Source organism: Oncorhynchus tshawytscha, linkage group LG07 (genome assembly GCF_018296145.1).
Source record: "Oncorhynchus tshawytscha isolate Ot180627B linkage group LG07, Otsh_v2.0, whole genome shotgun sequence".
Lineage (NCBI taxonomy): Eukaryota > Metazoa > Chordata > Actinopteri > Salmoniformes > Salmonidae > Oncorhynchus > Oncorhynchus tshawytscha.
In genome coordinates this window covers 8329551-8341028 of record NC_056435.1, presented here as the reverse complement: position 1 = coordinate 8341028, position 11478 = coordinate 8329551, and the positions used below count along the sequence as shown (strand labels likewise).

At 42.8% G+C, this 11478-nt stretch overlaps 2 protein-coding genes across 3 annotated transcripts in view; both read left to right on the top strand.

Annotated features, from left to right (window-relative positions):
• The first annotated feature begins 8067 nt into the window (after window positions 1-8067).
• On the top strand, window positions 8068-9024 carry LOC112255419 (DPH3 homolog). Its single transcript, XM_024428404.2, has 3 exons — window positions 8068-8282; window positions 8367-8441; window positions 8628-9024. Exons 1-3 carry the CDS (start codon window positions 8175-8177, stop codon window positions 8700-8702), a joined length of 258 nt encoding a protein of 85 aa, XP_024284172.1. The 5' UTR covers window positions 8068-8174; the 3' UTR covers window positions 8703-9024.
• A 999-nt stretch (window positions 9025-10023) lies between these two features.
• The window catches only part of LOC112253844 (cytoplasmic protein NCK2), a 51846-nt gene continuing 50391 nt past the window's right edge, over window positions 10024-11478 (top strand). Inside the window, exon 1 of one of the 2 annotated variants that reach the window (XM_024425877.2) lies at window positions 10024-10653. The gene's annotated coding sequence lies outside the window, so the exon portion shown is untranslated. The remainder of the gene's footprint in view (window positions 10654-11478) is intronic. The other variant, XM_024425876.2, reaches the window with a different exon arrangement.

Sequence of the window (11478 nt, the reverse complement as noted above, 5' to 3'; positions counted from 1 at the left end):
GATACAGACTAAGTCAACTTTCACTTGCTGGAAAAACAAGTTCAAAGTGTCCCAATTGAATCTCAGCCTATCATGTGTACACTCATCCCTTTTAGAATGTGGGATGATGTTTTTCCGTTGAGCGTAGTCGAGCCTTCTGAGGTCTTATTTTAATTGACAGATCCACTTAATTCACCCTTGCTGACTCTGCTTATGCAATTATAATCTCCGGGTTTGTTGTTTACGACTGATGATCACATGAGGCTGGTTCTCTTGCTGTTTCCCCTATTCATGTGTTCATCCTTCCTCACGAGTTCCATCCAGCCTCATAACATGAATCGTCTTATTTCATAGTTCGACTCCGCCAGCAAATCTCTTAGGGCTTTGTGCACTGATCTTCCATCAAAAGTTCTCAGAATCAAAATGCATGATAGGTTGTACTTGGAAGACGCTATGTGACACAGATGATTCCAGGAGATGAGTAACTGGGTCTTTAATCATGTGATGTAACATACCCTAGAAAGGTATGGTTAATTCACGCACGCACGCACGCACGCACGCGCACACACACACACACACACACACACACACACACACACACACACACACACACACACACACACACACACACACACACACACACACACACACACACACACACACACAGTTGGATAAGTAGTTCAGCACCTTAATGTGGTGTACAAGCATGCTCAACAGCCTAAAATCACATTCATTACCTATAACCAATTCCATGTAAGGGAATTCTCAAGATATTTCAGAATTAGACCTACAGATCCCAAATGAGCATTTCACAGAATCATCATTTTGATAAGGTGAGAAAACCAAGAAGTGGAAGAATGGTTTATGTTCCCCAGATCTATGGTACCTTGACCTGTATAGAGAAGTGACGGAAAGCCTGTAGCGCCTAGAATCTGTCCCCTAAACTCATTTTCATGGCCTAATTGAGTCACTCCAATCAAATCTCACTGCTGATTAACACTGTGTGTGTGTGTGTGTGTGTGTGTGTGTGTGTGTGTGTGTGTGTGTGTGTGTGTGTGTGTGTGTGTGTGTGTGTGTGTGTGCGTGTGTGTGTGTGATTACAAAAGGAAGACCATGTCAGATCTGGGGAGGGTGGAGAATCCCAAGTCAAAACAACCCTGAAAAGCAATGCTGATACGATCAGGTCAAATCAGCAAGGCCCAAAAATGTGTCACTCTCACATGCTAGTACTACAGAAGCTATCTCATGCTATTTTTTGTTGTTGTCCCTCTCACAAAGTCTCGCTTCCTAGAAATGGCCCAATAATCAAATAATGTTGTAGCTAAGTGATGGGACAAACACACATGGGGAGACACAAATAAAAATGTATCCAGTCATTCCTTAATTCTTCCACTGTCACGCCCTGACCTTAGAGATCCTGTTTATGTCTCTGTTTTGATTTGGTCAGGGTGTGAGTTGGGGTGGGTATTCTATATTCTATTATAGGTATTTCTATGTTTTGGCCGTGTAGGGTTCTCAATCGGGGACAGCTGTCTATCGTTGTCTCTGATTGAGAACCATACTTAGGCAGCCCTTTTTCCCTCCTGTCTTTGTGGGTAGTTGTCTTTGTTTGTTGGCACTATAGCCTTTAGTTTCACGGTTGTTTTTTTTTTTTTGTCAGCGTCATAATAATAAAAGGAATATGTACGCTCACCGCTCTGCACCTTGGTCCAGTTCATTCAACAGCCGTGACATCCAACGTCACCTGATCCATCTGGTCGTATCTTTATACAGATATGGAGCTGAGGCCATAAACCTCTGGTACATTCTACCAAGTGAGTTCACTCCTCTCTCCTCACTCCGAGGAGAACAGGTCTCCATGGCATTCTCTGACTGGAAGACATTCTGAGGAAGCTTGTGGGATGACAGGGCTGACATTAAGATTCTAATTGGGTTGACTTAATTCATTGTTGGTAATGTGTTAGAGGACATGTTCTTTTGGGGATTAAAGGTCGCTGAAACATAACCCTTTGACCAGCTGGTGGGCAAAGACAAGTTGTAGAAGTAATGGTGAAAGCATGTAGCCAAACCTGAGGGTTTGTTGTAATCTAATTGACCTCCTACAGTCGCATGAACAAGTTTGGGCACCACTGACAATTTCCATGTATAAATAATTGGGTGTTTGGATCAGCAATTTCATTTTGATCTATAAAATAACTGATGGACACAGTAATATTTCAGTAGTGAAATTAAATGGATTGGATTAACAGAAAATGTGCAATATGCATCAAAACAAAATTAGACGGGTGCATAAATTTGGGCACCCCAATAGAAATATCATATCAATATTTAGTAGAGCCTCCTTTTGCTAAAATAACAGCCTCTAGACGCTTCCCATAGCCTCTAATGAGTGTCTGGATTCTGGATGAAGGTATTTTGGACCATTCCTCCTTACAAAACATCTCCAGTTAGGTTTGATGGTTGCCGAGCATGGACAGCCCGCTTCAAATCATCCCACAGATTCTCAATGATATTCAGGTCTGGGGACTGGGATGGCCATTCCAGAACATTGTACTTGTTCCTCTGCATAAATTCCCGGATAGATTTTTGAGCAGTGTTTTGGGTCGTTGTCTTGTTGAAATATCCAGCCCCGGCGTAACTTCAACTTTGTGACTGATTCTTCAACATTATTCCCAAGAATCTGCTGATATTGAGTGGAATCCATGTGACCCTCAACTTTAACAAGATTCCCAGTACCGGCACTGGCCACACAGCCCCACAGCATGATGGAACCCCCACCAAATTTCACTGTGGGTAGCAGGTGTTTTTCTTGGAACGCTGTCTTCTTTTGCCGCCATGCATAACATCCCTTGTTATGACCAAATAACTCAATCTTTGTTTCATCAGTCCACAGCAACTTATTCCAAAATGAAGCTGGCTTGTCCAAATGTGCGTTTGCATACCTCAAGCGACTCTGTGGCGTGTGTGTAGAAAAGGCTTCTTCCGTGTCACTCTCCCATACAGCTTCTCCTTGTGCAAAGTGCGCTGAATTGTTGAACGATGCACAGTGACACCATCTGCAGCAAGATGATGTTGTAGGTCTTTGGAGGTGGTCTGTGGGCTGTTTCTGACCGTTCTCACCATCCTTCGCCTCTCCGATATTTTACTTGGCCTGCCACTTCTGGCCTTAACAAGAACTGTGCCTGTGGTCTTCCATTTCCTCACTATGTTCCTCACAGTGGACATTGACAGCATAAATCTCAGCGATAGCTTTTTGTAGCCTTCCTCTAAACCATAATGTTGAACAATCTTTGTTTTCAGGTCATTTGAGAGCTGTTTTGAGGCCCCCATGTTCCCACTCTTCAGAGGAGAGTCAAAGAGAACAACAACTTGCAATTGGCCACCTTAAATACCTTTTCTCATGATTGTATGCACTTATCTATGAAGTTCAAGGCTTAATGAGCTCACCAAACCAATTGTGTGTTCCAATTAATCAGTGCTAAGTAGTTACAGGTATTCAAATCAACAGAATGACAAGGGTGCCCAGATTTTTGCATAGCCTATTTTTCACATTTGATTTAATTTCATACAACTTAATATTGCTACACTAAAAATCTTTGTCTGGACAATACCCCAGTACTCAAGCTTTTATTAGAAAATGAAAGGCATGCCACTGTGATCATTTTCTGTGACGACAGAGTAAATTATTATGCAGCCTCAGAGGGGTGCCCAAACTTTGGGTCCTTGAATTTGTTTTAATTTTCTTCTTGAATGCTTGGATTCATGTATTCAACCACATGACTAGAATTTGAAACAAATCATTCGACTTCATAAGCGTTTCAACAATGTATTTTTTTCTCTTTCTCCCCGTGCAGGCGGGTGCTTATTAATCTGGTATGACGTAACCCATAAGCTTTGTTAGTCAACAACGTTCACATTGATACGTTAAAGCGTTTATCCACTGAATTATTGCACACAGGAGGTATTGCAGAGACAATACCCTTCATCAATTCCTATTCATTTATTTTGTCAGGTGTGACATCTGAATGTGATTAGGATGTAGATTAGTGGGTCACACTCACTTAATCATGGTAGATGCAGACCATTCTATTCTTATTCAAAGTCCCAATTGGAAACATTGGCATATAGTGCATTCGGGAAGTATTCAGACCCTTTGACTTTTCCAATATTTTGTTACTTTACAGCATTATTCTAAAATTGATTCAGCAACTTGTCCAAGCCTCCCCCATTTCTCCTTCACCCAAATCCAGATAGCTGATGTTCTGAAAGAGTTGCAAAATCTGAACCCCTACAAATCAGCTGGGCTAGACAATCTGGACCCTCTTTATCTAAAATTATCCGCCACAATTGTTGCAACCCCTATTGCTAGCCTGTTCAACCTCCCGTATCGTCTGAGATCCCCAAAGATTGGAAAGCTGCCACGGTCATCCCCCTCTTCGAAGGGGGAGACACTCTAGACCCAAACTGTTACAGACCTATATCTATCCTACCCTGCTTTTCTAAGCTCTTCGAAAGCCAAGTTGACAAACAGATTACTGACCATTTTGAATCCCACCGTACCTTCTCCGCTATGCAATCTGGTTTCCGAGCTGGTCATGGGTGCACCTCAGCAAAGCTCAAGGTCCTAAACGATATCATATCTGCCATCGATAAAAGACAATACTGTGCAGCAGTCTTCATCGACCTGGCCAAGGCTTTCGACTGTCAATCACCACATTCTTATCAGCAGACTCAACAGCCTTGGTTTCTCAAATGACTGCCTCGCCTGGTTCACCAACTACTTCTCAGAGAGTTCAGTGTGTCAAATCGGAGGGCCTGTTGTCCGGACCTCTGGCAGTCTCTATGGGGGTGCCACAGGGTTCAATTCACGGGTCGACTCTTTTCTCTGTATACATCAATAATGTCGCTCTTGCTGCTGGTGATTCTCTGATCCACCTCTACGCAGATGACACCATTCTGTATACTTCTGGCCCTTCTTTGGACACTGTGTTAACTAACCTCCAGACGAGCTTCAATGCCATACAACTCTCCTTCCGTGGCCTCCAACTGCTCTTAAATGCAAGTAAAACTAAATGCATACTCTTCAACCAATTGCTGCCTGCACCTGCACGCCCGTTCAGCATCACTACTCTGGACGGTTCTGACTTAGAATAAATACATAGACAACTACAAATACCTAGGTGTCTGGTTAAACTGTAAACTCTCTTTTCTCAAATCCTTAATTTTTTATCTAGAATAGGCTTCCTATTTCGCAACAAAGCATCCTTCACTCATGCTGCCAAACATGCCATCATAAAACAGACTATCCTAACGATCCTTGACTTCGGCGATGTCATTTACAAAATAGCCTCCAACACTCTACTCAGAAAATCGGATGCAGTCTATCACAGTGCCCTCCGTTTTGTCATCAAAGCCCCATATACTACCCACCGCTGCGACCCGTATGCTCTCGTTGGCTGGCCCTCGCTTCATATTTGTCGCCAAACCCACTGGCTCCAGGCCATCTATAAGTCTTTGCTATGCAAAGCCCCACCTTATCTCAGCTCACTGCTCACCATAGCAGCACCCACGCGTAGCATGCGCTCTAGCAGGTATATTTCACTGGTCACCCCCAAAGCCAATTCCTCCTTTGGCTGCCTTTCCTGACAGTTCTCTGCTGCCAATGACTGGAATGAATTGCAAAAATCACTGAAGCTGGAGACTCATATCTCTCCCACTAACTTTAAGCATCAGCTGTCAGAGCAGCTCACAGATCATTGCACCTGTACATAGTACATCTGTAAATAGCCCATCCAACTACCTCATCCCCATATTGTTATTTTTTGTTGTTGTTGCTCCTTTGCACCCCAGTATCTCTATTTGCACATTCATCTTCTGCACATCTATCACACCATTGTTTAATTGCTAAATTACTTAGCCACTACGGCCTATTTCTTGCCTTACCTCCCTAATCTTACCTCATTTGCACACTCTGTATATAGATTTTTCTATTGTGTTATTGACTGTTTGTTAATTCCATGTGTAACTGTGTTGTTTGTGTCGCACTGCTTTGCTTTATCTTGGCCAGGTCGCAGTTGTAAATGAGAACCTGTTCTCAACTGGCCTACCTAGTTAAATAAAAATAAAATAAAAAACACTCAATACCCCATAATGACATAGCAAAAACAGGTGTAGAAATGTTTGCAAATTTTTTCATTAAAAAAACTATCACATTTACATAAGTATTAAGAACCTTTCAAGCTCTGTCAGGTTGGATGGGGAGCGTCACTGCACAGCTATTTTCAGGTCTCTCCAGAGATGTTCGATCGAGTTCATGTCCTGGCTCTGGTTGGGCCACTCAAGGACATTCAGAGACTTGTCCAGAAGCCACTCCTGCATTGTCTTGGCTGTGTGCTTAGGGTTGTTTTCCTGTTGGAAGGTGAACCTTCGCCCCAGTCTGAGATCCTGAGCTGTCTGGAGCAGGTTTTCATCAAGGATCGCTCTGTACTTTTCTCTGTTCATCTTTCCCTCGATCCTGACTAGTCTCCCAGTCCCTGCCGCTGAAAAACATCCTCACAGCATGATACTGCCACCACCATGATCACCGTAGGGATGGTGCCAGGTTTCCTCCAGACATGACACTTGGCATTCAGACCAAAGAGTTAAATCTTGGTTTCACCAGACCAGAGAATCTTGTTTCTCATGGTTTGAGAGTCTTTAGGTGCCTTTAGGCAAACTACAAGTGAGCTGTCATGTGCCTTTTACTTAGGACTGGCTTCCGTCTGGCCACTCTATCATAAAGTCCTGATTGGTGGAGTACTGCAGAGATGGTTGCCCTTCTGGAAGTTTCTCCCATCTCCACAGAGGAACTCTGGAGCTCTGTCAGAATGACCATCGGGTTCTTGGTCACCTCCCTGACCAAGGCCCTTCTTCCCCGATTACTCAGTCTGGCCGGGCGGCCAGCTCTTGGAAGAATCTTGGTGGTTCCCAACTTCTTCCATTTAAGAAGGATGGAGGCCACTGTGTTCTTCAGGACCTTCAATGCTGCAATGTTTTGATTCCCTTCTCCAGATCTGTGCCTCGACACAATCCTGTCTCAGAGCTCTACGGACAATTCCTTTAACCTCATGGCTAGTTTTTTGCTCTGACATGTACTGTCAACTGTGGGACCTTAAAAAAACAAATCAAATCAAATGTATTTACATAGCCCTTCTTACATCAGCTGATATCTCATAGTGCTGTACAGACACCCAGCCTAAAACCCCAAACAGCAAGCAATGCAGGTGTAGAAGCACGGTGGCTATGAAAAACTCCCTAGAAAGGCCAAAACCTAGAGAGGAACCAGACTATGAGGGGTGGCCAGTCCTCTTCTGGCTGTGCCGGGTGGAGATTATAACAGAACATGGCCAAGATGTTCAAATGTTCATAAATGACCAGCATGGTCAAATAATAATAATCACAGTAGTTGTCAAGGGTGCAGCAAGTCAGCACCTCAGGAGTAAATGTCAGTTGGCTTTTCATAGCCGATCATTAAGAGTATCTCTACCGCTCCTGCTGTCTCTAGAGAGTTGAAAACAGCAGGTCTGGGAAAGGTAGCACATCCGGTGAACAGGTCAGGGTTCCATAGCAGCAGGCAGAACAGGTGTGTGCTTTTCCAAATCATGTCCAATCAATTGAATTTACCACAGGTGGACTCCAATCAAATTGTAGAAACATCTCAAGGATGATCAATGGAAACAGGATGCACCCGAGCTCAATTTCAAGTATCAAAGCAAAGCATCTGAATACTTATGTAAATAAGGCATTTCTGTTTTTTATTTTCAAATACATTTGCAAACATTTCTAAAAACTGTTTTCACTGTCAGTATGGGGTATTGTGTGGGTTGATGAGGAAAACATTTCATTTGATCCATTTTAGAATAAGGCTGTAACATAACAAAATGTGAAAAAGTCAAGGGGTCTGAATACTTTCCGAATACACTGCAAGAGCATTACCATCTGTAATTGCGAAGGTGTAAATGACCATGCCAACAATACTGTCTTCAGTTGAGGATTCAGAACTCTATGGTACCCCCTGATGGTCATATTTGGCATTACTTTTAATGACGACATGATGTGCGACTGCGCAGAGGTGGTACGTCACACTTTCGCTTAACAGAGTAATGTCATCAACTAGCTAGCTAGCTGGGTACGAATGAAATTATTTTACTCTAATAATGTCGGTCTATCACGACGAAGTTGAGATCGAGGACTTTGAATATGACGAGGATGAAGAGACATACTATTTTCCCTGCCCATGTGGCGACAGATTTGCCATAACCAAAGTAAGTACCGCGTGAGGAGATCCCTTGCGAGTCACGTTGTGCCAACTAGCCTGTGATGGTTGTATTTAATATCTCTACTTGCAGGAGGATTTGGAAAATGGTGAAGAAGTAGCGACGTGTCCGAGCTGCTCGCTCATTGTTAAAGTAATCTACGACAAGGTTCGTGTTTAGATAGCCTCGGTGTCTCACGTTCTGATCGAGTCAACGAGACTAAACGAGAATTGGGATGCCTCGCGAGACTAGTGTATTGATGGCCCCACCCTTGTCCATTAATAGATTTTTCCTCTTTCTCTGATATTGTAACTATTGTGTTCATGATGTCTAATCTATTTCTCTATTAACCAGGAGGAATTTATGTCTGGGGAGATAATCGAAGCACCAACTACAGAGAGCAGATTGAAACTGGCTCAGTCCTCCTGACAGCGATGACACACCTCTTCAGTTTCTCATCTCCCATCAGTAAAAGTGGACCCTGTTGCATTTGTATGTGCTCCCACACAACACAAAGGCACACTATGAACGATATGCTTCACTGGTGAGGTCTGGGATGGAGGATTCTCAGCATTCATTCACAGGTTCCTGGCATTGATTTTGCAGAGTTACATAAAAGGACCCAAACTACTACCATTTGCACGTATTTAAATAAATCCTTTATTCTTTTAAGTCTTTCAATCCTTTAAAAAAAAATAAACATGTTATGCATTTTTGTTGATTCCTCAAGATTAAATCTGGATGAAGTGAATACTGTTTTTTTCTCTTCTTGTTAACTGCTTGTAGTTTTCTGTTTGAACAGCAGGGGAGGCAGGTGTTCAAGGAAAAATACAGGCCTACTTACTGTACACTGTACAGGGAATAAATAGTGTGCCGTTGGGAAAAATGGGTGTATAGACTTCTCTCTATTCTAACAGATACTATCCTTGGGATTCCCGAGATTGTTTCAATTTAAAAGGAATGAGCTGGGGTAAGAAATATGGTGGAAACTCATTAGCCCATGCTTAGGCCAATCTTACAAAGCCTTACATACCCTTTACTTGGAACATATTTCAACAGTGTAGTGCTCTGCCATTTGTAATGCCATGTTTTAAAACAAAGGGATTTGGTTTCAGTGGTTATGTGTGAGCCAGTGATCTTCTTGACCCTTACATTTTTAATCTATGAGTCATACGAGAGACATGAATTATTCATATTGGCTGTTCATTATGATGTGTATGTTATGGATGGACAAGTTGCTGAATTACAATTCCCTATTTACTTACCCTTCTCTCCCCCTCATGGATAAAAAAAAGCATTGGATTGGCGTAAGCTGGGTCTAGCATGCAAGTTCTCACCATACTTCTCTTACACCAGTCCCATTCCTTTAAATCCAGAAAGAGTACAGAATCGTCCCTCAGCCAATACAATAAAATGACTTATTCCAAACACCCACATAACCATATATTACAATATTGACTGGTACTGTGTCAGCATAGCTACTGTTTCACACCACCAGCTCTCCTTATTGGCTCCTTCACAGCAGGGCCTGACCTGTCAGAGAGAGGAGAGGAGTGTTCCAAATGGCACCCTATTCCCTACATAGTGCACTACCTTTGACCAGAGCCCTATAGGCTCTAGTCAAAAGTAGTGCTCTGTGTAGGGAATAGAGTGCCATTTGGGAGAAATCCAGGGAGAGAACATGATGGTGTCCTTCACATGATATTGAAGGTCCTGCCTGTCTATTTATCCAATATCCAGTTAGCTCTGTGGCTGATGCTGTGGCGAGGGAGGAAGCTGAGCACGAGTCAATATGTCTAACTGCATCTCTCATCAGGGGGGCCACAGCAACGGCAGACAGGCATTGACAAACACGCCAGCACTCAGTCAGAGGAGCCTCACAGAGCAGGTCACTGCTGAGGGAGAGAGAGAGTTAGAGCACTGAGCAGTAGCATTCATGATGTTTGTGTGGTGTGTGGATGGCATTATGTACAGCTACTCCCTCACATCTGGAGGAAAATAGTCATTATTCACGTGACGATAATCGTTTGTGTGAAGTGTGATAATCAGTCACAAAGAGTCATGAATTGCTCTGTTGAGGGGGATATACATTATACAAGACAATGCAAATGTGATGTAATGTATGTACAATAATTGTGTTGTGCTCTGTGCTGCCTACCCACTGCTTTTGGCAGGCGTGACGTCACATTTCAAGGCAGTTGGTTGAGCTGGAGGTAGAGGAGGAGACGAGCAACCCAGCGAGTTGAAAAAAAGAAGAAAAAAAGATAACCAATCGTATTGGTTTTTAAACGTCAACTTTTAGACCTCGAAAGTGAATATCGAAGACTACTTTTGCAAATTCCCGAGCTGATAATCAGATTCAACTGGAGAAACCACCAAGGTAAGAACACTGCTGACGAACTGAGCGCAAAGTTATGGTTGCTTGCTTGACGGGAGGTGCGGTTGGTAATAACTGGCATTTGTGGATTTTGGTTAATGACACCGTTACGAGCGGATTCAGATTGTTATTTTTTAGATGCTAAAATACAGCAGTCAGAATAATGTTCGTGGATTCGGCGCCGAGAAAGTAGAATAGTATTGTTGTGTTTGTCCATGCGGTTTTCTGTCTCCTCCGTGGCTTTGTCAATGGCAGTACAATACAATAGCCCATTGCCGCTTGGTAGGCTACGACAGAGATGGGTGTTTGCGCTTTTCCTAATATTCTTTGAAACATTGTATTTGTTATGTTTCAAACTTTAACATTATATCTCTTGAATAATCACTCCGCTTCGATTTTCCTTCGTGGTACATTTGTTTACATACTGTAGTTAGACAGTCTTGGTGAGCAACATGTAGGCCTATTTGCAATAAGCGTTATTTTTGTATTCTCTGTAAAACGTGCTCATACATGCCCTGTGTAGTTGTTGATTTACAAACCCAATATATAAAATATAATACATTCTGCCTATCTGTTTCTGTTGTTTTCTCATAGTGAGGTGATAGTTTTTTGATGGCTATGATAAGGTGTGGTGTACCTGTTTTTGCTCAACTGTAACAACCTGAAAAACTGTGGCGATGAAGAAGATGCAACCATTATTCTCTCTATGTCAGAGGGTGTAGGCTTGCAAGCCCAAGAGGTGTACGCAAGATGGGACTCAAACCTTTTCGTGCAATGAACACCTTCAGATCTTAGGCCTACATTTTCTTTGGCCACACCTAAACCACT

Bases quoted from the DNA above. Each gene is read 5' to 3' on its own strand.
- LOC112255419 (XM_024428404.2), top strand. From the start codon at position 8,175: ATGTCGGTCTATCACGACGAAGTTGAGATCGAGGACTTTGAATATGAC. The intron at 8,283-8,366 runs GTAAGTACCGCG...CTCTACTTGCAG, and splicing joins ACAGATTTGCCATAACCAAA to GAGGATTTGGAAAATGGTGA. The intron at 8,442-8,627 runs GTTCGTGTTTAG...TCTATTAACCAG, and splicing joins TTAAAGTAATCTACGACAAG to GAGGAATTTATGTCTGGGGA.